At 41.2% G+C, this 25,940-nt stretch overlaps 2 protein-coding genes across 5 annotated transcripts; both read left to right on the forward strand.

The window, feature by feature from the left end:
- Positions 1-1,086: 1,086 nt before the first annotated feature.
- Positions 1,087-9,940, forward strand: LOC101175382 (chemokine-like receptor 1). Of its 4 annotated transcripts, XM_023964471.1 has the most exons (5): positions 1,087-1,725; positions 6,882-6,967; positions 7,368-7,475; positions 7,864-9,014; positions 9,106-9,940. In XM_023964471.1, exons 4-5 carry the CDS (start codon positions 7,875-7,877, stop codon positions 9,187-9,189), a joined length of 1,224 nt encoding a protein of 407 aa, XP_023820239.1. In that variant the 5' UTR covers positions 1,087-1,725; positions 6,882-6,967; positions 7,368-7,475; positions 7,864-7,874; the 3' UTR covers positions 9,190-9,940. The 4 variants fall into 4 exon arrangements, with proteins under 4 accessions (XP_023820239.1, XP_023820238.1, XP_020557524.2 ...); XM_023964470.1 differs by having other exon boundaries at positions 6,882-7,475; XM_020701865.2 differs by lacking the exon at positions 1,087-1,725 and having other exon boundaries at positions 6,488-7,475.
- Positions 9,941-20,062: 10,122 nt separating this feature from the next.
- Positions 20,063-23,555, forward strand: derl1 (derlin 1). The gene is made up of 8 exons (XM_004086644.2): positions 20,063-20,399; positions 21,496-21,607; positions 21,678-21,742; positions 22,110-22,136; positions 22,226-22,321; positions 22,409-22,461; positions 22,550-22,660; positions 22,968-23,555. Exons 1-8 carry the CDS (start codon positions 20,247-20,249, stop codon positions 23,110-23,112), a joined length of 762 nt encoding a protein of 253 aa, XP_004086692.1. The 5' UTR covers positions 20,063-20,246; the 3' UTR covers positions 23,113-23,555.
- Positions 23,556-25,940: the final 2,385 nt, after the last annotated feature.

The following is a 25,940-nucleotide window of genomic DNA, read 5'->3' on the forward strand; positions in this document are numbered from 1 at the left end:
TGGGGGGTCGGTCAACTGCGTGGCGACGGGGGGTGGGGGGGCAACCAGAAGATTGTGAGTATGTGTGCGAGAGTGCATGGGTGGGACGGACCAGGGGGCTGGCTCACCAGAATCCTCTGGGGCTCTCCCTCTCCATCACAGAGTGGGGATTAGGGGGGTTTGGGAGGAAGGGTCAGATAATATGGCAGGTGAGGAGGGTTGTAGGTAGAGGGTAGGGTTATGTGGTGTGGGGGGGGTGGGGGGGGCAGCTTGCGGAGATATGGTGGTTAATAGATAATTGCACTTCTAAGTTAATATTTTTTTTTAAACGTTTACTGAAGCGCTGAATATATTTATGAGACTACTAATCTACTGTGATGTCTTGGGGAATGTTCTGGAAACAAGCAGTCATGACTTCACACACCACCAGGGGGAGTCGCGCTGTTCTTCCTCATTGCAATAAACACCTGCATGAGGGACACACGCATAAATCACTCTCGTGATTCTTTCTCCCCTGTTCTCAGGAGTATAACAGAGACGGGGCGCCGGTCGGGTGGTGGGCGGCTCAAGGGTTCTCGGGGCCCTGGCCTCGTCATTGGCCCTTGTCTCGGCATCTGGCCTGGGTGTCTCTCCTCCCCTCTCCTAGTCTGGCTGGGGAGGATCTGGTTCCCCTTATGAACACACGGTTCACGTCGGCAGCATGCATGTATCTCCACCCCCACGTGCACGTGCACACTGCCACACTGCTCCCTGTCTGCTTCACCCCCCCCTCTTAACCCACAGTGTATATTGATGGACAGATGTTTTCCACTCATCTTAGTGTCAGAATTTCACCTTTAATGTAATATTTGTCTTTCCAGCAGATCTGGTATAATTGTTACAGCTTAAAATAATAACTTATTCAAATCAGTGCTTGTATTCCCCACCTTCTCCACCTCTCTTCCCTTTACTGCCCCCCCCCCTCAATTCTTCCCCTCTCTCTCCCCCCACACACTAAATATAACAAATAAATAAATAAAAATAATACAACAAAAAGGGGTTTAAACACATCTACACTCTGGTTTCTGGAAGTTCTATAACCTCTTTTTGTAATAGTAAAACCTGTCCAACACAAAAGGCCTTCAGCTCTAATCTGTTTGCTCAGCTGTTGGACAAAACAAGTAAAAAAAAAAACAGTAATGAAGGGAGAATGGTACAAACAATGCTTTGTATTGCGCTCAGCTCAGTGTGGTGTTTAAGTCTGCTGTGGTTGATGAGTGAATGAGAGTCAGGTTTGGATCATCCAGGAAGTTTAGGTTAGAGCTCTGGAGACGGTTCCCACTGGTGACCAGAGGGGGAGACAGAGCTCTGACTTATGTAGTTTCTTCCCTCCAGGCACAAGATGTCTGTTAGACTGTGACGGGGTCACATTATGACTGTGAAAAAAAAGAAACATTAGTCCTACCTGTGTTTATGTATGAGGCAACTAACGTGTTTTTTTGTGAAAAAATATGTTATCCACTGTCATTTCTGGATGTGGTCTTTGTGTTATGTTCATGGGTTTATTTATTTATGTTATGGACGATTCACCTGACGCACGGCAGTCACGCCCCAAGGTTATTAAATGGGGTCGCAACAGGTGCGCAAGGAAGGAAAGAAGGAAGGTGAAAGACGCGCTGACAGCTGCCACCGTGCTCTTCTCCATGACCAAAGACTCCAAATAGTCAATGTTCCTTGGTGCTTCATGTTAACTTCCTTATGGACGTGGTGAGTGTACTGGAAATCTCTACAAAAAAAGATGCCCAGTATTTTTGTCTCCCTCTGCAGGACTTTACTTGGTCCATGTTCAATATTTCGATTATTAATAAAAATTAAAAAACAGATGTTACCTATCACTTTGAATAGAGTGATAATCGTTTAAAATAAAGCTCTTTTAAATTTGTACTTCTTAGTAATCCTCTAGCTGCCTCTGCTGAGATTTGATTACCCCAGGTCAGATTAACTTTAAAAATATTCAAGGGAATTTTACGGTTATGCTTTCTAAGGCCATAGTATCGACACTTCATCAAGTTCATCAAGTTTTAGAAAGTCTATTATAATTTTTCATGACTAGTGTCAGATTATGCTTCATATGTCTGCAACATCTGCAAATTTGAGACGTCATTGATGTGTAAAACATATGCAGAGTTCTGGGTTTGCATGCAGCTGGGGGGAGACACCGGTGCCGAGAAATGTTTTCTTACATCTTTGATCTTGAATGAACGAAATGGAAAAACCATTTGCACTTCCTGTAGTAATAAACTTTGTTGTCACTGTTGTAACAGATGACTCAGGTTCAGTTCAAAACTACCTGCACTAAAAAACGATGCTGATGCTCAAGCTTCTCTGCAAAGCTTCTGGACTCTCTACTTCTCTGCTACGGGAGATGTTAGGTTTTTCCTTATAGTTTTTCTTACATTAAACAGATTTTGTACCTATATCAATGTCAGCCAGATAGTTCTAAAACTTTATATTTACTCCCACCAAAAACTCATTAAAATTTGAACCGCCCTAGTACCTATTTAAAATTAATTTTGGGAATTGTGAACACCCCCCAAAAAATGATGACATCACGCAGGCAAAACCATAAAAACAAAAAAACAAGTGGAGCTGAAATCTAGTGACAAAATCAAAACAGAGGTGTCAGGAATATCCAAAGGGTATTTAAATCAAATCCAAATAAATCAAACTTTATTTATAAAAAGCGCCTCTCGTACTCGCTTAGCTCAAAGCGCTTTATAGTTAAAAACAAGAACAGAAATTCAAATAAAAACCCAACCCAACATTTCCCCTCCGTTAACACATACATCCCATGACCCAACACACGATGAGTACTTACAAAGGTTAACTTCTTAAAAAAATGTATTATGGGATGGCCACAGAACCTATGGCTTGGTGGCCATTTGGTGGGAAAATTTTGAAATTTGGTGATTTTTACATTTTTCCACAAAATGGGAAAAGAAAACTTTTGTTTTAGCAATCTTCATGAAATTATCCACACACAGCAGCAGGTTACGGTAAGTCTACAACCAGAACCGAGGTTTATTTGACTTTTGACAAATGGAACAGGATGCCATCTTTAACTTTCCAGAAACAAACACCTTTAGGACAAATTGAAACTCTTCCTTGGCATTTCAATCTATCATCACTCCTCATGTATCATTGGTTAAACCACTTGGGAAAAAAATGTTGGTTTCAAAGTTTATAGTTTTGAGTGGGGTCAGTTCAATGAGCTCGCAAAACAGGCTTTCCCTTGTTGCTGTCATATTTTTGAGCAGAAAATAGTGAAAATGTAACACATTGGCTCAAGCTGAACAAAGTGACATGACACACGAAAGGAACATATGAGGAATGTGAGCACGCCAAGATAACCCTATCATTTACTTTTGCCTATTCTAATATAAATCACAGAGAGATGATGGTCACCCAAGACGACCAAAAACTAAAATGGTTGCTATGAAGATACAAACAAGAGAAAAGCCACCGTTTTAAAAATGTCGTTGTTTTTGTATGAATTTGTTCCGTGCAGCTCTGACCAGGGTGGCAGGGGCAGAATGGAAGCAGGACGAGGGCGTGGCAGCTGTTCAGTCAGTGGGGGGGCATCGGCCAGGGTGGGAGTGTGTGCTTCCGGGCCTTAAAACGCTCTTTTGACAAATCTTCCATTTCTTTTTGTTGCAAAAAGAAGCAGAAACTAAATGTCTGTAATCACACACAAACAATGAATTTATTGAAAAAATTCTACGGATCTCTGGAAAATCAAGAACGTTCACATTAACTTTCTTTTGTGTCTGCATACAATTAGTTAGTTTTAGGCATAAAACAAACATTACAGTTGTTTCTTTAGTGCCTTTTTACTTGTAGGTATTTCTTTAGATCTCAGCTTTTTACTCTAAGTGGAATGAATCACATATTAAGGTCCTCCTTCTCTTGTTGAAGGACGTCTTTTGCTTCTCTGATCCCTTTCAGACTATAATATCTGCATGAATGTGAGTTTTCTTTCTGTCAGACACACGAACATGTTTCATGTTTCACCTTTTTGCTTGATTTTGAAACACAAAGACCCTCCTCCAAACAGTTCTTTTAATAAACTTAATAACATTTCAGTTTTAACAGGAAAACGCTCATGAAGCTTAGCAGAAATTGTGATAATACACATCCACACTTTTTTAGGGAACATTTCCTATTCTTCTTTTTGGCTGTAAGGCCTGGAAAAGATGAAAGCTTCACATTATTTCACAATCTGGCAGCCCCGCTCAACCACTTCCTGCTAATGTGTAACCCAAAATACTTTTGGCCAGACAGAGGCAACTTTGTCACAATCTGAGTGGTTATGCACAACCAGTCTTGTTTTCTGTCTGACATGATCCAGGCTGTTTATTCATACCCCTCAGGTCTGCCAAAGGACCCAGATGCTGTGGTTGCAAGCAGCGCCCAATATGATGAGGAAGTGGTTTGGGGTTCAGCTCCCCCCCCCCCCCCCCCTGCTTGTGGTGCAGTAGTGCAAGAAAAAAAAGTCACTGAGCCATACGAATGAACAGGGGCGACACGGGTTTGGAGCTGAAAAAACAAAATTCCTGGCATCTTCACTGCCGTGAGTCAAAGTCTGAACTCCAGTCAGCACCACAATGGCACCAACAAACTTTCCAGGTTTCTCACAAAGTTCCTAGTCTGCGTCTTTCTGTTAACCGTAAGGTTTGGGTGTGGGACGTAAATACAACAGCATGAAAAGTCTCCTCAGAATTGAGCTGAAGATGTAAAGTTTAGAAAAGCTGCTAAACTACAGCGTTTGCACAAAACACAGAAAAGTACTGGTTATACTGCAGTAATGCTCAGTGCCACACTGTGTAATTAGTACTTCAGTGTCCCACAGATGCAGCAAAAGAATATGCTCATATAGCACTCATCTATAGGCTACAGCAGATAGGTTGGACAATGCTGCTCCACTCAATGACAATAAACACTGGAGCTTCAACGATGCATTTTTCATTATGCCATGACTCATTTCTCCTCAACTCCCCACTGGTGGTTTTACACACCCAGAGTGGTATTTGTGTGACACACACATAATTGTATGTTTGGTTGGTAAATCAGGAATTCTGGCAGGTTCAGGGTTCTGAAGGCTTCCCTCAAACTATAGCTTTGACATAACTATTAATATATTCTGCAGCTTCAAGAGAAGTGATCTGCCTTTAAGCTGCTCTGCACCGCTGCTCAGTTCAAACCCATGCAGAAGGTTTATTCCCACAAAGAGTTTTGATTAGTTACATGAAAAAAGGGATGAATCTGAAAGAGGGATGTCATTCAGTGCTACAAATTGACTTGAACGGTGGAGGGGAGGAAAAAATTCACTGGCTCCACTTTTTTTTAGACTTGTTGCGAAAGTTGTAATAAATTGCCTTTGGTTCAGGCATAGCGCTCAGGAAGGAAGTTTTTCAAATGCTAAAGTATTTAGGTACATATTCCAAAGAAAACAGAGGTAGAAACAGCAGGAGTTAGTCTACTGGCTTTCAGCAAGTCTCTCTGTGCAGACATGGGCTGCAAAAGTGTCCGTACTCTGTTAGGGTCCCACACTTTTCTCAGTTCTTTTACTTCCACCTCCTCACATTTGGGTCCGTTTTAGCACCCAGCTCTTGTGTCGGCACTAACATTTGATTTAATCCGATCAAACTTTTAGTCCTGACGTTCTTGAGTTTAAGCTTTAAAGCCATAACATCATCATTTCACGACCTAAAAATGAGCTAAAAGTGTCTCATTTTAGTCTGGACACCATGTGGTCAGATTTCTTGACAGCTTTACTCTGGAGACACACTTCCAGGGTCTGTAGATGACTGTCTTCTGTTTTACAGCTTTTCTGTGTCTTTGCCTACTCTACAACTTTAGTTTTACCTTTAAAGAAGAAAATGTCCTTTCAGACTGTAGCTTCAAATCTTTGCAGTGTCCAGCCTCTGTCATTGAATGTCACTGACTGCAGTTTCTGTGAAAAAAACAGCTGAAGACGAGCTGTTATTTCAAGATTTTAGCTTCATTTCTGCAAATGTTTTGTTGGGAAAAGTACAATAAGAAAAAAAACACTTATTAATTTATCAAATCTTGTTTACAATGATGTTATAAACCAATTGTGCACTTTGATGACATTCATTTTTCCTCTCTTAAGAGAAGAAACTCTAATTAAAGTTGATAAGAAGTCTGACGAGTGATTTTAGTTGTATTTTAACAACAAAATAGATTAAAAGATGCAAAATTTAAAATTAAAGTCACAAAAGGAATAGATTAAAACTGAAAAAGTAAAAAAAAAAAAAATGTAAGGAGTTCCTTTTTTTTCCTTCCTTGGAGTTGTCTGCAATCCTTGGCTTGTTGACAAGGGATTTTGTTCCAATGTGTCCTAATCTTAAACAAAAATACTTCTGAAAAAGTCATGTCCGTCTGTCCGTCCGTCCATCGATACATTTTCTATATCCTTTTCGGGGTCACGAGGTTGCTGGAGCCTGTCCCGGCTACTGTTGGTGAAGGTGGGGTACCCCCTGGACAGGTCGGCAGTCTGTTGCAGGGCACACAATCACTCCCACATCATCATCCTCAGCCTTAAGACATTTTTGAAGTAGTTTACAAAAAACACTCACGAGGCAGGGAAAAAAAGAAGACTGATGGATTTATTTAGGGACACTCACCTTCCTTGCAGGGTCATGAAATCTCCCTAAAAAGTTTTAGAAAGACTGACACTATTATCTCCAAGGTTTTTAAAGCTTTAAAGACATTTTTGTCTGCTTGTGGTGCATTAGGTGTTTCCTTCATCCTATCAGCTGGGTAAAAATCACAAAAGACGGCTCAAACTTTTTATAAAAAAAAGAATTATAAAAGAGATTAAAGTTCTTCTTTATTTTTAGAGTTTGACACAACAAAGGCACATCTGCATGCCCCCTAAAATCAAGAAGACCCAGCAGCACGTAAAGAAGGCCATAAAACGTCTTTGGTAGGTTATTTTCAGACTGTGCTGTGACTTGTATGAAGTGCAGAATGAAGCCAGGGGATGGTAAAAGCATGTGTGCTCAGATGTTGAGCGGAACAGCCAAAGTTGGGCAAATAAACTTAACCTCAAGCAACCCACAAGGAAAGGAACTTGTTATTGAGCAGGATGATTGGTGGAAAAGTCAAGGCTCTTCTTATTGGTAACCTGCTTTGCAAATATGACTTCATACATTCATCTGCTTGATTGCTGTTGTGAGTTTTCTTCCCTGTCTGCCGTGAAGCAGGCAGGAGTCTGCTCATCAGTTCTGCAGCAGTTCAGAACTTGATACGTGTCCGCTTATTCCCAAGCACCCTATAGTTTTCTGTGTTTTGCTCCTGAAAGTAACAGGTTTTTGTTTTGGAAGGAGGGGTTTGTGGGTGCGTGCGTTCGCGTCATGCGGGTGCGTGAATCTCTGGGGCGCAGTCTCATCTGACTCCACGTTCGCGCCGGACCGGGCTCTGCTGTCCCGCAGGTAAGACCTCCTATCCACGCACCGAGGACTGTTTTTAAGGAGATGTGTCAGAAGGAATGTCTCCAGTATTTTAGGTGAATGAGTTGGTTTGCAGCTCCTAAGAGCGCGCGCAGCATAGAGCCGTTCCAGTGTTAATTACTCTGCGTGCGCTGCGCAAGCCGTTTCCTTTGTTCCGCTGTAGCGTTAAGTAAGACTGAAGACTAACTCTTTTCTCATGAAAGCCTGTTTTATGCAAAGGCATGGCATTCATCCCTCAGATGAATGTGCCTTTGTCTTCTGAAAACTTTTATCATTCGTAGAAAACTTAAAAACAGTGAATGGAGTTAAACTGGGACCTAAATAAATGTTTTTAGTGTCTTTTCCCTACTTATTTTTTCTTTATTTTCAGGTTGTAAGATAATGATGGCTGCAATGACAGCTTCCCAAATGAATTTATCAGCTGGACATGAAGAAAATGGCTCTTTTTATGATGACAAGGATGAGTCGGACTACAGGGATGACTACAGTTTCCTGCAGGAGCATGCGGGTCTGAGACAGTCCCTCAACATGATGTCTCTCATAGTTTATAGCCTGGCATTCTTCCTGGGTGTGATTGGGAACGCTCTGGTTATCTGGGTGACCGGCTTCAAGATGAAGAAAACCGTTAACACGGTTTGGTTTCTTAACCTGGCCGTGGCTGACTTTCTCTTCACAGCATTCCTGCCGCTCAGCGTGACGTACACAGCCCTGGATTTTCATTGGCCTTTCGGGACGTTCATGTGCAAGCTGAACACCACCATCAGTTTTCTGAACATGTTTTCCAGCGTCTATATTCTGATGGTGATCAGTGTGGACAGATGTGTGTCTGTGGTGTGGCCCGTCTGGGCTCAGAACCACAGAAATGTGCGCAAAGCTTCCTGTGTGAGTCTGTGTGTTTGGCTGCTGGCTCTGGTTCTCAGCGCTCCGTGCTTCATCTTCAGAGACACGGGGCCGTCCTTCCACAGCGAAGACAGCATCTCCTGCTTCAATAACTTTGCTTTCTCCGAAGACTATGAGACACCAGCCGTGGTCCAGCTGCGCCTTTTTCGCCATCAGACCATGACCATCGTTCGCTTCCTCCTGGGATTCTTCGTCCCCTTCAGCGTCATCGTCTTCTGTTATGCTGTCATAATCCATCGGCTCAGAAGGAACCGCACCCTGGCCAGCCAGTCCAGCCGCACATTCAAGATCATCGCTGCCATCATCGTCACTTTCTTCCTGTGCTGGGCTCCCTTTCACATCATGGGTGTCATCGAGTTAGTAACTCACATGAGAGAAAATGTAAGTGAAACATTCGACAACATCGTCGCCATCGGACTCCCCATAGCAACAAGCTTGGCTTTTTTAAACAGTTGCCTGAATCCGATACTATATGTATTTATGGGCCAAGATTTCAAGGACAAAGTGCGCAAATCCATCCTGCATGTGTTAGAGTCTGCCTTTCAGGAGGACGTGTCCCGCTCCTACACAAACTCTATGGTCACGATGCGCAGCAAAGACAAGTCTGTCTCTGATGCTGAGGTATAAACCTTCCTTCTCTTTTTTAGATGTATTATCAGCTTCATCCTATCTACTCATGTCTAATAATTTACTTTTTGTTACACAACTAAAGGACAGTTCAGAACTACAGACGGCTCTGCATCTGAAAGACATGACATCCCAAGGGAACTTTAACAGGGACCAATTTAGAAAGTAAACATGATCAGTAAAGTCCCTCTCTGATCATCTTCTGATCTATTGTAAGCAGTGAGCTTGTGCATTGCCGCAGTAGCTGGAGTGGTTCTCCCATTGTGACGTAGACCAGTGAGAACCGCCCCTTCCAGGAAGAGTCTGCACTGCTAGCTCCGCCCCCAGGCTAACACTAACACCCACTTTCTCTACGGAGCTACTGGTGATCGGCAGAAGCGGCTCTATGTTGACGTCATGAAATGGGCGCCGCCCACACGGAGCAAAAGTCGGTGTCTTAGAGATCAAGTCGTCTTACTTCCGGGTAGGAAAAGAACTCAGGAAAATAACGAATATTTAATAAAAAATGTTTTTTTCTGTGCCATATATCATCATATACTGTACATGGATATTGTTTACTATAAAAGGCTTAAGAATAGCATGGCTTTAACCTTAACTTTCTTTATTTATGTCCTCCATCATCACAAAAATGTCACAAAAACATAAAACACAAAAACCAGATTTTCATCAGAGTGGGTTTTTAAACTTGGCAGTTATATTCAGTTTTTAGACAGATTTTCACTCCAAAACTCCCTCTGTACTCGTGTCTCTTAGCGTGCTTTATACTTGGTACCTAATCAGTGCATCAACTGCTGCATGTCTGATGCCTGTTTTGACAATAATGTAACTCACATTTGACTTTATCTCCAGGTCAGAAGAATAGAAGCTTTGTACAAATGAGAATTACTGTGTTTGTGTAAATGAATAAAAAATCAGCGCTTCATGTTTTTGGGGTGAAACTTAAGAAAGCAAAAAGACCATTGTTTCAAGAAAAACATTTTTGTTTTAAGTCTTGCTAGAAAATTCATTTTTTTAAATGCATGAGAAAACATGTCTTTTTTTCTTAAAATAAGAATTCTTGGCATGACCATTCTTTCCCCACTGGCAGATGTGTTGCTTATGTAATCCTTGTTCTATTCTAGGCACTTTAACATTGGGAGTTGGGTCATCTAGACCCACTAGACAGTGCGCTGAACCTTTTTTCTTCTTCAATGATTTGTGATCTTCACTGGTGTCCATGGATTACATGAAATCTTTCCACCTTTATCCACCTTTGTCATGGTAGGGAGAACACGTCAATGTAAGGGGTGGGGTCATCTAAGATAGCACAAGGGTTAAAGATAATCTGCCAATGGGGCAAGGATTTTTTAATCTTGTTTCTATGGGGCCTGTTTTTGCAGTGTAGCCTATATTTAACAGAAAGAAAACTGCAATATTAGATGAGAATTAGGATGGATATTGGTTCATCGTCCTCAGCCAATATGAGGATTGCACATATAGACATATTGGCCCTTTTGATTCATTTATACACCACTAAAAGCTTACAGGAAGTGCCAGCATTTACTTTAAGTTCCAGTAAAAAGCTTCTGGAGACGGGACGTGGCTGAACTAAGGACAGCAGCAAACAGCTTTCACAGAGAACAGGAGTCAGAGCCCATCGCCTTATGGGACACATACCCAGAGAACAACCACCTCCTATTGGAATAAAAGGAAAATCTGTTTGCAAGGTGAAGTTATCTTGTTATCATGTAATACACATATAAAATATATTGATGTACATATTTGCAGACATATATTTCAAAATACAGGATTCAAATTCAGGATAATCTCCAAATAAAATATGACATAATACAAATACAACATAAGTTTCTTTTTATTTTAGTATAATCAAGGATTTAAAATGTTAAAAAAAATTTTGTCTATAAAATTTAGAGCACCCAAAAAGTTGCAGTTCATCATGTTGGAAGGTGTACAGTAAAAGTCTCAGCGTCTCACAGATTTCATTTTTTCTTTTACTGTGATTTCCCGTTGTGAATCGAAGTTATCAATAAAAGTCTAGGAAAACAAATGGTAAATTATAATTTTTTTTCTAAAAACCCATTATTTCATCAGTAGTTATGTTTTAAGCATAACATTTGAGAACAGCCCTCTATTATTAAATGTGAGGTAGAGAGTTTGTGTCTCATTTTTGTTGACAAAACAATTTTCTAACTACAATGATGCTATTTTAGTCATTCTTATGCCCCGCAGCCTTTCCTTTCCATGTTATTATTAGTTAAATAAAAATCAAATAATAATGTTCTGGGAGGGATGTGGTGCACGCTGCTGAATAGACGAGTACTCGTCATCGCCTCCTCCCTAGGAAAAGTAGGAATTGACCTTTCTTTTTCTCTGCTGTGTACGCTGCCATGATAGTTTAGAATTGTCCACTGAAAACTTTTTTACACCTCGATGCCAAGTAGGTAGAAGGACGGTAGAAAAACTGGTGCACATAAAGCTAATGCTAGCGCCGCATTTGCTAGTCAAGAAGACGGCACTAAAACAGAGGGCAGGTGACGACTGAAAACGATTTGGAAGACTGCACTGCATCAAGAAACAATGGGAGAGTGGAACAAATGACCAAAAACATGACAGAAAAGCTAGACGACAAAATCGCGACCATACTCAAACCAGTTACGCATCTCTCTGAGATGTGACTCCATTAAAGAGAGCATGATCACTCTGGTCCTGACCTTGAGAATGAGTCTGCGCAGAGCGCACAGAAGATGGCGTCCGTGGAAAAACTCTCCAGAAGGCGCTGGAACGGCTGCACAACTGCGAGAACCAAAGCCACCACCAAAACATTTGAACCATTGGTCTTAAAGACGCTGCTGAGGGGAATGATGAATCCCTGACGTTAGCAGTTCAAGATTGAGAGAGCCCACTGTACCCGCCCTGTGAGCGGGCGAGACGGCAAAGGCGGCGGACAAACCGTTCTGATGAGGCTACACAACTATACCTACAAACAGAAGATTCTGTCTGTACGCTGCAAGACAAAGACGTAAACTGCCAATAGATGGTAGAGAAACATCCTTCAATTAAGACTTATCCGCTGACTTGGTCAAGAAAAGGCAGGAATCTGCAGGTGCCCGACGACAGCTGAGAGAAGTGGGCATCAAATATTTACCAGAACGGGTCGACCACATCCCTGTCCAAGACGAAAGAAATCAACGCCCACATAAGGGACTCTGTGAAGGTTCACAAGTAGTCAGAGGACAAAGGTGGGTTTTCTTGCAAAGATTTTTTTATATTTTTGTTGTAAAGAATGGTAAAAAGTACAAAACAGATGTTACTGGACCAAGCACCAGCCATGTATTTGATGACCCAGCATTCACTGCAGGGCCATTTGTCACATCAACAGGTCAGTGAAATAACTTCTTTGCTAAATTCTTTGTATTTAAATGAGAGTGATGATAAAGATGAGGAAGACAATTCTTTTGGTGAGCCTCAGGGCTGCAGAGTCGTTCAGGATTAAAAGAAGAGGCTCAAGACACTCCTTTTTAATTTGGCTTTTACATGACTTTGGTAATTGCTTAAGTCTTTCATTCTTCATCTATTTATTAATTTATCTATTTACTTTTTTTTAATTATATAAGGACTACTGTTATTTTTTAAATGTTTTTAATGTACCACCCTTTTTATTGTTGTTGTATTTATGATGCCATCATTTTACACATTTTATTTATTTATTTTTAATTACTAATATTAATATCCATCCATCTTCTTCCGTTTATTCCCTTTCGGGGTCACAGGGCTGCTGGAGCCTATCCCGGCGACTTGTGCGCGATGGCAGGGGGCACCCTGAACAGGTCGCCAGTCTGTCGCTGGGTAGAGTGTCCACAATCACACACCCACGCACTCACATTCCCACCTCGGGACAATTTAGATTCACCTATGAACCTATGAAGCACGTTTTTGGACGGTGGGAGGAAGCAGGAGACCCCAGAGAAAACCCACCCATGCACGGGGAGAACATGCAAACTCCACACAGAGAGGTCCCCTATGATGTTCTGGTTCAGGTCCCCCAGTTGGGACTTGAACCGGGGGCCTTTTTGCCATGCAGCCCCAATGGCGTGGGGCTTGCGCGGCAGCGGGCTGCTGTTTTTGGATCGCCGCACATCGTCGATCCCTCAGAGGAGGGGGATGGTGTGACGGTGTGGCACCATCAGACGATGAGGGGGGGCCACACCGTGTTTTATTGTTTGTGTATTTGTGTATTTTATGTTTTAAACTTACTACCTGTGGTGCTACCTGGACAATAATTGAGAGCAACGCCCAAGAGGCGTGGCTTAGCGTTCAGAAGGGAGCACCACAGGTAGTGAAAGGAGGAGTGACGGAGGTGACGCGTGCTGGTGGCGGCCCTGCGTGAAATACCATTGTGTTCTTGAAAAAAGACAGAACCTCCTCACCTTGGCTCCTCTGCATCTTTTCTCGGCGGGACCCCGCCACAGGGCCTGTTTGGATGAACGCAGAGCTGATATCTTGGAGATGGTAAATGTTTTAGATCAGTGAATGGGTCATTTCCTATGGCACACCTGACCATCTCCCATGGCACACTGGTTGAAAAACACTGCATTAGAGGGTGTGAGGTTGAAGCTGTAGTTGACACAGGTAGCACATTTACACGTATGCTGGTCTGGATTTTCTCTCAAAGTCCAGGGTCGTTCTCAATCTGGCCAAAAATACTCATGGTCTGGAAAAAGACCAAAGATAAATCTACCATTCCTTCATTCCTCCAGCTGAAGTTCCAAAAAAGTGGAGCAGAGCAGCAATACCGTCCTTCCTTTCTCCTGTTGATATTTACTATGCTCTTTGCCCTGGTGAGCTTCCTCCTGCAGGGGCTGATACGACCTATGACCCAGTTTCCTCCTATGACACAGATTCACCTGAACCCCTTCAACAACTTGTGAACGACTGGCCTACAGTCACCTGTGGTGTTCTGGGGAAGACCAATGTTGAGAAGCACACTATCTTGTTGCAAGAGGATCTTTCAATGAGATCCAGGGCCAATCAAGTGTCTCCTGTGGAAAAGAAGATCACTGAGGAGCATGAGGCCAAAATGTTTAAGGATGGTATCATAAAGCAGTGTTTTTAAAAGATGTAATAAAAGTTAAGTTTGAAGATTTAAAAAAAGTTTGAAGTGTGTTCGTTGTTTTCAAGACGTTTAACAACAGAACTCCTTTTACGCTGTCACTCTCACAACCCAATGCATCATGGGAGATGTAGTGCATAAAAACGGCCGGCGGAGATCGGTTTTCGGAGCTTCATGGTTTTGTTCACTTGTTCCACGGTCTGATACCTACGGTGGCCCTGAAGTGCAAAGCATTCAACAAATCACTCGATACAAAAACATTTTTAAGATCACAACAACAATTAAAAAAAAAAAAAAAAATTTAAAAAGCAGCATTACATTTTAGAAAACAAAACAAAATTTCAGAAACCAAAACTTGAAAAACAAAAATGACAAAAAAAAAAAAAAACATTTCAGAAAACAAAATTAATTTCCAGGAAAAAAAAGAAATAAAAAATGAAAACATTTCAGAAAAAACAAAAACCAGAAAAAAAATGAAATATTAAAAAATGAAAAACATTTCAGAAAAAAAAAATTCCAGAAAAAAAATGAAATATTAAAAAATGAAAAACATTTCAGAAAAAAAATGAAATATTAAAAAATGAAAAGCATTTCTGAACACAGAATGAATTTCCAGAAAACAAAACGAAATCTTCAAAAATGAAAAACATTTCCAAACCGGAAGAGGCAGGTACTATGGGACAACACTGATTGGATGATGATTTTTGTCAATCATTTGAACTGAAAAGTATTTTAAATGAAGCGATGACGGATTTTATCGTCCAAACAACAATGTACTATAATAATCCACGTATTTCCCATTTATATATCAAATAAAAAATGCAGCAAACTGTTAATGAACTTTAAAATTATTTTTTTAACATTTCGCCTGACACACGGTCACCCGGAAGTAGTTTGTGAGCACTTTTACTTTGAACGCTGTGCGCTAATGTCTACGGCTGCGAGGTTCACGCTGTCAATCATCTTTAGGTAAGTATCAATTCTGTGATCTTTTCTTTTGTCAGTCACATGTCTCTAAGGATGTTAATTTTAGGATGTTAAAGTGCTGCTTTGAAAAGATAATTTCTTTTTATCTTGCGCATGCGCAAAAAGAACCCCATGGAGACGAACCGTCTTCACATGATAGCCGTTCCCGTTTTCGGTGACAGCATGAGAGAAAAAGCTCCGAGCCAGCCTGATTCTAGGATTTATACAGTAATTATATGGCATCAGTGTTGCTAAAAATCGACTTTAAGACTGAAATCAGTAAACAAGTTCTTATGGGAAATAATATTTAAGTGCATTGTATATTTTTGAACCATGCATATATACACATATACTGACACTTAAAAATGAACTTTAAAAGTTTATAAAATACTTAATTGAATTAACATGTGATATTTCTGCAGGTGAAGTTTCTCAAAGCGAAGTTCCAGAAAGGTTTGTGCTGCAGAAGAACAGATGGCAGCTCTACATGGGAATACAAAAAGACTAAAGTCATTCAGATCATTGTGCAGTGTAAAGGCAAGTCACCATGATTTATGTGCAATGTAATCAATAAATATTATTTAACCTTAATATCTAATTTTTTTTTAAGTTGCAGGTCCTTTAAAAAAAAGTCTTTAACCTGCTGCATAAGCCTGATTAGTTGTAAATGATGCAGTGGGGAGTGAAAGACGAAGCATAATTCCTGGCTTTAGCGTTGGGCTGATGATCTGGAAATCACATCTATGAGGAATCGCATCAAACACTTGTACAACTCCAAACAACTTAATGTTCCTTTAAGCAAAACTCCAGTTTAAAATGTTCATATTAGACTTGCTTCATTTAGGAGTTTTTCCATGTTTACCATTTTAGGTTTTAAAGCTTTATTAACAAAGATGATGTTTGATTTTCAAAGCTGTTGTATAGAAATGTTTTTTTGTCAATGAAAAAACTGAATGCTGACGTGAGGATTGTAATAATGGATATGAAAATAAACAAATTTGTTTCATAGCAAATGCAGTATATTTATTGAAAACTTAACATGAATACGTTATTCAATAACAGAAACAAAGAAACAGTTGTGGATTTTCCTTTATGGGCTTCTTCATGCAGTCAATCAAATGTTGCGCTTACAATCAGCATTTACTCAGCGTACCTGTCAGTCACATTTATTAGAGGAAGAAATGCATCTGGGAAAAGTCTGTTTGTGCTTAACAACTATATCAAAAAGAGTCATGTCAGGGAAGTTTTGTCCACATTGCTGCTCAGCATCACATCCACAGAGGTATGCACAGGTAAGGGACCCCAGTTCCTGCTCGTACATGCTTGCAGCTTCCTCTGCACTGGACTCCAGCTCCATTGAAATCCCTGACAGAGATAAATTAATAAATTAAAAATCCCTGACAGAAAAACATCAGCTGCCGTTCATCTTTCATTCAGGAAAAAGTTGAGTTCATCAAAATGAGGAGAAAATGGGTTAAACCAGAAATTCATTACGGAGGGGTCAAAACACCAAACTCAGAATAAAATACATTATTTCAGTCTTATAAAAAATAGATTCTAAAACAATTTGGTATTCCTCCTCTGCCTGAAAGACTAAAACGTTTTTTTTTTAAAGATTTATTTTACACTACAGACTTTGCCATCGTTAGTTACACACCTGTACATGTCTGATGATGTGCACATCCAGTCATTTACTGTCATGTTTCTGTGCACTGACACACTCTAAAGTCACAGATCTTAATAGTGTGAATAAGAAGCATTCATAAATGTTATTCTGAGACACAAACTGCTGCAGTTTACCTGACAGCTTTGCTGATTTATGCTGCTGGTACACCTGTCTGAGAATCCTGCCCACGTGACCCCCCCTCTCCAGCTGATGAGGTAACCTGTCATTAACGTATGACTGAAGGATCTTGGATCTGTCTGTAAACACCCACCTAGAAATCACGTTTAACGCTACATTTATTAGATCAAACAAATGTGCCTCCATACCTTATCAGTGGATGGCGGGACTGCATTTCCTGATGTGCGCCGTCTTTAACACCCGTTTCTTCGCAGCTGCTGCTTTAGACAGAATCTTCTCACGACATTTTGAAACATTTGTAAACCTGGTTGGTGTTGATATTTCTGCGTGCGTTCTGTCATCACATCCGCTAAATATTCAAAGATTAACGTTTATGTTAACGTTTTACCGTCCCTTTCTTTGTTTACCTGCAGAACGGACGTCATCCGCACAAACTACTTCCGGGTGACCGTTCTGCTTCAGACGAAATATTCAAATAATAATTTAAACCTTCATTATCTGTTTGCTGCATTTTTGATTTAATATGTAAATGGTAAATACGTGGATTATTATAGTACATTGTTGTTTGGACGATAAAATCCGTCATCGCTTCATTTAAAATACTTTTCAGTTCAAATGATTGACAAACATCATCCAATCAGCGTTGTCCCATAGTACCTGCTTCTTCCGGTTTGGAAATGTTTTTCATTTTTGAAGATTTCATTTTTTTTTCTGAAATGTTTTTCATTTTTTAATATTTCATTTTTTTCTGAAATGTTTTTCTTTTTTTCTTTTTTTTAAATGTTTTTCATTTTTTAATATTTCATTTTTTTTCTGAAATGTTTTTCATTTTTTTTATTTCATTTTGTTTTCTGGAAATTATTTTTTTTTCTGAAATGTTTTCATTTTGCAAAATTTCTTTTTTTTTCTTCTGGAAATTAATTTTTTTTTCTGAAATCTTTTTTTCTTTTTTTTCTGTTTTCTTTTTTATGTTTTGGTTTCTGAAATTTTGTTTTGTTTTCTAAAATGTAATACGCTTTTTAAATTGTTGCTGTGATCTTAAAAATGTTTTTGTATCGAGTGATTTGTTGAATGGTTTGCACTTCAGGGCCACCGTAGATACCAGATTCTGTGGAAAGCTACACCGCTAAAGACGAGCTTTAGCTGGTATTTTTGTTAGAACTGAGCGACTTTACGAGCTAAATCGGGACAAGGAAGTGAAGACTTTAACCACTTCTGATTGGTCAGACTGATGACATGTGATTAAGCCTTCAAGAATGATTGGTGGAGACAGGTAAAGGGGCGGGACTTTTCCTAAATACAGCCGGAGCTGCAGCTGAATCGCGCTGCCGTCATTCTTATCAAAATGTCTTTAATAAAATAAAATAAACACAAAGAAAAAGTATTTTACGATCTTTTATATTCCTAACTCCTCAGTGTTTTATCAGGGCCTGTTTGGATGAACACAGAGCTGGAATCCTGGAGATGGGAAATGTTTTTAGATCAGTTAATGAGGGCAATTTCACACGGCACACTTGACCATCTCCCACGGCACACTAGTGTGCCGCGGCACACTGGTTGAAAAACACTGTCATAGAGCCATCACAGTCATCTCCTGTGGTCCTCATAGATAAACCGGATGGATTCTGGGTTATTTTAACCTTGGAAAAACAAAGAAAATAATTCATAAATTGGGTTAATATGTAACCACTATAACCAAAAAATTTAATATTGCTCTCAAAGAACCCAATGATATATCCCAACATGCATAACCCGAGAATTGGGTTAAAAAAATGGCCCAAGAGTTTTAAAAGTGACACTGCAGCAGGAAAACTGTTTGTTTGACTCATCATTATCAATTTATTCATTACTAGAGCACCTTCCACCACCATCCAAGAAGGCCCAACCACCATTCACAATGTCAAGGTAAAAAATAATACAATGACAATGGAATGATGAAACAAGATAAACAATGAAACAAGAATGAAATGAATAAATGAAGGAAAATAATCATTTCTAGTTCTTGATTTCATTTTTCTTTCTTTTTGTGGACTGTCACAGCACACGGATGGCTGTTGGTGGGTGAAACTTTAAAAATGCAAAGTTAGAACGTCTGCTCAGTTTTTGCAGCCTAAAGGCCCGTTCACACCGGGACGAATTTCGCCGGCGATTTTCGCCCACGTTTAACGCCTCGTGACTAAACAAAGGGCACCAGTGAGAGTGTGCACACCGACGCGAAAAAACGCCACGCGTCAAAGCGTCAAAAAAAAAAACGCCTCGGGTTTGTTTGTTTTTTTCGACGCGTCGCGTCGAAATCTATTCGACCAATGAAAATGGCGCTTTTGCACTCGTGTCTGGAGCTTCTGAAGTTACAGTAAAACACAACTTGGGGGCGCTCAAACACAAAACTGCCTTGCTGAGCACACATACCAGCGAAGAAGATAGACGCCAAGTAGCGTCTACACTGCCGCGAAGAAATAATGACGGACATTCTAAAATATCCCCGAACCAAGCACCAGTTGGAGCTACTGGTGCTTGAAATATTCATGTTTTCTTTTTATTATTCTGACTAGCGCGTAAATACTTGCTCTCTTCTTCTGAGTGAAAAGCGACTTTAAGAAGCGCAGCGCCACCTTGTGTACAGGAGTATTTCTGTTTAAATTAAGCGCCATCTAATGTCAGGGAAGGAAATTGCATGTTCGCTCGGCTCATCGTCAGCGAAAATCGCCTGGGTGTGAACACAAAAAACGTGGTGAAAAACGCTGCCGAATAACGCCTGGCGAATATTCGTCCCGGTGTGTACGGGCCTTCAGGGGCCACACTGGAAATATGCAAATTTCACAGTAAGAGCTGAAATCTTAAAAGTAAAAATGAAAAATACTGCTTTCAACTAAACACTTGTTATTGGTGGTTCAACCTTTACAAGGCCTACTTTAAAAAAAAGTTTTGAATATTTATAAGTTTATCTTTGTCTGCAAGACAAAATCTGGCCAAGACATGACCAGATACTTTCAAAAACAAGATTAAAATAAACCTTTCCCCTTGTAAGTTGACGGACCATTTTAAATCGAATTGTTGTTGTTATTTTGGCTGCATAATTATTAAGAACATGCATTTGAAAAATTTCAAATGCATTTTCACAAAAGCAATATGTATGTCCGTTGAGATTTTATTTTGAAAGGTCACGGCGGAAGTGAGGGTCTCTCACGTAAGAGTTGCTACCGGTGCTTAGCCACGTCATGTAAACTTAGCAGTGGATGGGTTGTGGTGTAAGACAGCAGCCTCGTCGTTTTTAAGTTAGTTATTAAAATTCCCCAGTGAGAAAGCTTTTTTCAGAACTTGAAGTCATCAGAAGTCTTATGGAAGGATGTCGGACATCGGGGACTGGTTCAGGAGCATCCCGTTCATCACCCGGTCTTGGTTTGCTGCTTCCATAGCTGTTCCTTTTATCGGGAAGCTAGGCTTGATCGATTTCAGAAACCTCTTACTCTTCCCAGAGCTGGTTTTCAGCAGATTCCATGTAAGTGTTTCGTCAAATGGATCCCTTTGCACGCGTTGTTGTATTACTTCGTTAATTTTGTGTTTCAAAGGGCGTTTTACTGTGTTTTGGATGTCAGTTAGTTAGCAGATGGCTAACAGGCGCAGGCCTCCATTAGAGCGCAGCCAATCAGAGGCCGCGACGTTGGAGGGGAGATCTTCCGGAAATAGTGCTCTGAATACGGAATGAACAAACGGCAAACATTTTTATAAATTATAAATGCAAATAAGTAGGTTTTGTTTTCTGTTCAAGTGACAATCAACAGTTTAGTGTCGCATTTGGTACCGTAAAAGTTATTTATTTGAATGCAATACTGACATACTCCACTAGAGAGAGACAAAATTTCAAAATAAAGGACTTTAACATCTCAGGTAAGTTCAAATAACTGTTTCTGTTGGCTTTAAGTTTTTTTTAAAGCAGTTTAAAACAAATTTATTCAGATGTTAAGAAAAGAGAAGATATCTAAATGTAATATTAGATACTGTTCACGGCAAAATAACCAAATCTGCTCTTTCAAATTTGTTTTTCAAATGTACAAAGTATGTAAGAATACATTTTTTGGTAGTTTTATTTTTGGCTAAAACAAAATTTACCGCCAATTCTTTTAATTAAGCTTTTCCTGTGTCTTTTAAACTAGCATTAACTTTCAAAATTGCTTAGAGGCTCTTTTGTTTAAGGCAAAAAAGATTCTCAGAAACACACAAACATGGGTAACGTTGCCAAAAGTATTCACCTACCCATCCAAACAGTTTAATTCATTGACTTTCATGTCTGTGTGAATGCTGAGACCTTTAGTGCCCAGAGGTCACCAACGTTTTTCAGCCCTACAGACCTCCAAACCTCATGTGGGCTTCAAGTTTTCATGGCCAAGCAGCTAAAAGCAGCACATCAGAGTACGATGCAGTGTTGTGAAGCCCCATCAGACTTTAGAGAAGTGGAGTCAGGGTTCTGGCTTCTCTAGGTGTAGTTCTAGGTTGTTCTTCAGGAGCTGTACTGTCCTGCTTGGTTAAAATGAAGTGAACTCACAAGTGCTGCAGCAAACCTATATACTTAAAATCCCTTCTGCTTTATGTTTCAGATCTGGAGACCGATCACAGCCACCTTTTATTTTCCAATAACCCCCAATACCGGCTTTCTTTACCTTGTTAACCTGTACTTCCTTTATCATTACTCCACTCGGCTGGAGACAGGTGAGCTTTCTGCTTTGCTGTTTTCCTTTTCCTACGTCCTCATCATTAATCATGTCCTTTTCCGTGGTAGGGGCCTTTGATGGCAGACCTGCAGACTACGTGTTCATGCTTCTCTTCAACTGGATCTGCATTGTTGTATCCTTTGACCACCATTCAAAGCTGAGTCATAAATTACAACCTACGGCTCCGTCCGCCCCTGCTTCACTCAGCGGCACCGCCTGCCTCTCCTTCGTCCTTCGTTCCTGGACCCGGCTCCTCTTCCTCTGTCAAGGTGGCCCTGTGCCAGCAGACCGGTGTCAGTCCACCCTGCAGAACAGAGGTCACATGCAGAAGCTCAGTGCTGCTCACAGCTCCTATATTTACTGATGTCTTGGGCTTTTATCAAACTTTCTGTTTGGTTCTGCTGGTCATTTTCTGAATTTGTGTTGAGCTTTTAGAGTCAGAGTGAGGCTTACAGCATGTTTTATCCAGATGAACTTGTTTTTCTTGACTGCTTCTGCAGATAACTGGGTTGCTCATGAACATGCAGGTGAGGATCCTCTGCAGCTGGCATGATGTTTCTGTCACGTCTGCATGGCGTGTTCAGAGGTTCTGACCGCGTTTCACGTCTTGTTTCAGCTGCTCATGATCCCGCTCATCATGTCGGTTCTGTACGTCTGGGCTCAGTTCAACAAAGACACCATTGTTTCCTTCTGGTTTGGAACGCGGTTTAAGGTGGGTGGGTCGAGAAGATGCTTTCATGATCACAGTGACAACAAACCGTGATGAAGGCGATAAACAACCATCACTGCTCTCTTTCAGGCCTATTATCTACCCTGGGTCATCCTGGCCTTCAACTTCATTATTGGAGGCTCGTGAGTAAAGATGTCCCTCTGAAGTGTAGAGTGCTGTGTTCCAGCAGGACCCCTCCAACCCCTCCCCCTTATGTGTCCCTGTCTGCAGTTTTATGAACGAACTGACGGGAAACCTGGTGGGCCACCTCTTCTTCTTCCTCATGTTCAAATACCCCATGGATCTAGGGGGACGCTCTTTTCTGTCGACGCCGGAGTTCTTGTAAGTTTTAAAGCGACAGAAGTTGGCGTTTTCTTACACACCAACGTGGTTCTGATGTCACACGCCGGCACAACCGCATCCAAACGTTTCCAAAGATGGATGATGATGTGCATTACAAATGAAAGAGTTTTGCTGAAGCTCAGTGGAGAAAGTGTGTGTTAGCCTTGCAGCCCAGACTCTTCCGGGGGGGGGGGGGCTGTTCCTCACTCTGGTACAAATGAATGGGAGGACCCGCTCGTTGTCCTGGGTGGGAGCGGCTGGTGCAGGTTTTTAGAGGTACATCTGACAGCGCTCTCTTTTTTTCCAGGTATCGGTTCTTCCCCAACAGGAGAGGAGGCGTGTCGGGCTTCGGAGCTCCCCCCAGCAGACGACCAGCTGCCCAGGACCCCGCTGGCGGAGGGGCGGGGGGCCGACACAACTGGGGGCAGGGCTTTCGTCTGGGGGAAGATTGAGGGAGTCCTGAACTGTCAGCAACAAACGGCTGGGCGGCCGATGTTTTGGACTAAACCGTTTCTCACCCCCTTGTTTTATTTCAAGAAAATCAAATGATCAACTTTAAATTGACTTTAAGTCAGGTTTAGGCTAAAAAAGACCAGGAAGTGCAGCAGGACTCTGTTCTCCGAGTGAAGATGCTGCAGCAGCGTGGAGCAGAATGTTTAACGCCACTCTGCTCCTGCCTGTCAGTCAGGAAGACGTGTTGTTTTTCTCTCTCTGACGCCATATTTGATTTCATTAGAATTTCTTCATGCACTGGGAGGCCGTCCTGCTTCAGAGCGCCATCTCTGGGTCGGTTTTCACGGATGTGAAATGATGACACGGCTGGCTTTTCTCCTGTTGTAAACAGATGGATGGATCCTCGCTCTTTATTGTAAATAAAACTTTTTTTGAAAGATGAGGACTTGTCCTTCTGAAAGTCTTCATTTCATTTAAGGGCATTTGCTATTCTCAAGCCTTTTAGAGGAAACAATATCCATGTATAATATCTGATAATATATCTCGTATGGCACACAAAAGAATGCATTATTTATTAAATATTAGTTATTTTTCTGAGCTGTTTTCCAAACGGAAGTAAGATGACTCGATCTCTTTTTCTCTGCGTGGGTACCGCCCATTTCCTGACGTCATCTTACAGCCGGCCTTGGCAGTGTCACGAAAACTAACATCCAAACTTCTGCAGAGATGGATGTGCATGTTGTTCACATAAATGAAAGTATTTCAGCCGGGCAGGGTTAGAGGAGGAATGTGTGAATGGATCAAATACTGATCTGGGGTTCTTTTCATGAGAAATCAACATTATAATACACGTAATCAGAGTAAATAACCTCTGGGTTGGGGACGGGACTGTTGGCGTGGAGTAAGCCTGCCCCTTTTTCCCATCATTCATCTGTTTTCATTCTCTCCCGCTAGCTTATCGCCCCTCACAGCCCCAACCTAACTGGGGTGAATGGGCTAAATGGCAGGAAATGTTGAAACTACAGAACAGACCAAAAGTTTGGACACTCATTCAAAAGCCTTCTCATTCAAAGAGTTTTCTTTATTTTCATGACTATGAAAATTGTAGATTCACACTGAAGGCATCAAAACTGTGGATTAACTCATCTGGAATTATATACATAACAAAAAAGTCTCAAACAACTGAAAATATGTCATATTGTAGGTTCTTCATAGTAGCCACCTTTTGCTTTGATGACTGCTTTGCTCACTCTTGGCATTCTCTGGATGACCTTCTAGAGGTAGTCACCTGAAATGGTCTTCCAACAGTCTTGAAGGAGTTCCCAGAATGCTTAGCACTTGTTGGCCCTTTTGCCTTCACTCTGCGGTCCAGCTCACCCCAAACCATCTGGATTGGGTTCAGGTCGGTGACTGTGGAGGCCAGGTCATCTGGCGCAGCCCCCCCATCACTCTCCTTCCAGGTCAAATAGCCCTTACACAGTCTGGAGGTGTGTTTGGGGTCATTGTCCTGTTGAACAATAAATGATGGTCCAACGCAAACCGGATGGAATAGCATGCTGCTGCAAGATGCTGTGGTAGCCATGCTGGTCCAGTATGCCTTCAATTTGGAATAAATCCCCAACAGGGTCACCAGCAGTGCACCCCCACACCATCACACCACCTCCTCCATGCTTCACGGTGGGAACCAGGCATGTAGAGTCCATCCGTTCACCTTTTCTGTGTCGCACTAAGACACGTTGGTTGGAACCAAAAATCAGACCAAAGCCCAGATTTCCACTGGTCTAATGTCCATTCCTTGTGTTCTTTAGCCCAAACAAGTCTCTTCTGCTTGTTGCCTTTCTTTAGCAGTGGTTTCCTAGCAGATATTCTAGCATGAAGGCCTGATTCACACAGTCTCCTTTGAACAGTTGTTGTAGAGATGTGTCTGCTGCTAGAACTCTGTGTGCCATTGACCTGCTCTCTAATCTGAGCTGCTGTTAAGCTGCCATTTCTGAGGCTGCTGACTCAGATGAACTTATCCTCCGCAGCAGAGGTGACTCTTGGTCTTCCTTTCCTGGGGGGTCCGCATGTGAACCAGTTTCTTTGTAGCACTTGATGGTTTTTGTGACTGCACTTGGGGACACTTTCAAAGTTTTCCCAATTTTTCAGACTGACTTACCTTCATTTCTCAAAGTAATGATGGCCACTCGTTTTTCTGGACTTAGCTGCTTTTTTTCTTGCCATAATCCAAATTCTAACAGTCTATTCAGTAGGACTATCAGCTGTGTATCCACCTGACTTCTGCACAACACAACTGATGGTCCCAACCCCATTTAAAAGGCAAGAAATCCCACTTATTAAACCTGACAGGGCTCACCTGTGAAGTGAAACACATTTCCGGTGACTACCTCTAGAAGGTCATCCAGAGAATGCCAAGAGTGTGGAAAGCAGTCATCAAAGCAAAAGGTGGCTACTTTGAAGAACCTACAATATGACACATTTTCAGTTGTTTGACACTTTTTTGTTATGTATATAATTCCACATGTTCATTCATAGTTTTGATGCCTTCAGTGTGAATCTACAATTTTCATGAAAATAAAGAAAACTCTTTGAATGAGAAGGTCTGTCCCAACGTTTTCCCTTGTACTGTATCTGTTTTTTTATGTCTGGATAAAAACTACAGCCAATCGTTTTGATCCAGACACCAGCTTATCCAGGAGGACATTCATGGCTCTAGCTGTCTGCAAGCAGTTGCATCAGATTGGAGTGGAGCTGGGAGCTTGTGACCCACCATTGTAGCTTTGATCACACCTACAAGCTTCTTCAGAATTGAAATGCTTTTCCAAAC

The sequence above is a fragment of the Oryzias latipes genome, chromosome 16 (assembly GCF_002234675.1).
Source record: "Oryzias latipes chromosome 16, ASM223467v1".
NCBI classification, from domain to species: domain Eukaryota; kingdom Metazoa; phylum Chordata; class Actinopteri; order Beloniformes; family Adrianichthyidae; genus Oryzias; species Oryzias latipes.

What these genes read in the sequence shown, in the direction of transcription:
- derl1 (XM_004086644.2), top strand. Translation starts at nt 20,247, where the DNA reads ATGTCGGACATCGGGGACTGGTTCAGGAGCATCCCGTTCATCACCCGG. An exon ending in TGGTTTTCAGCAGATTCCAT is followed by an intron (nt 20,400 to 21,495) that starts GTAAGTGTTTCG and finishes TTTATGTTTCAG; the next exon opens with ATCTGGAGACCGATCACAGC. An exon ending in GGTTGCTCATGAACATGCAG is followed by an intron (nt 22,137 to 22,225) that starts GTGAGGATCCTC and finishes GTCTTGTTTCAG; the next exon opens with CTGCTCATGATCCCGCTCAT.
- LOC101175382 (XM_023964470.1), top strand. Translation starts at nt 7,875, where the DNA reads ATGATGGCTGCAATGACAGCTTCCCAAATGAATTTATCAGCTGGACAT. An exon ending in AGTCTGTCTCTGATGCTGAG is followed by an intron (nt 9,015 to 9,105) that starts GTATAAACCTTC and finishes ACACAACTAAAG; the next exon opens with GACAGTTCAGAACTACAGAC.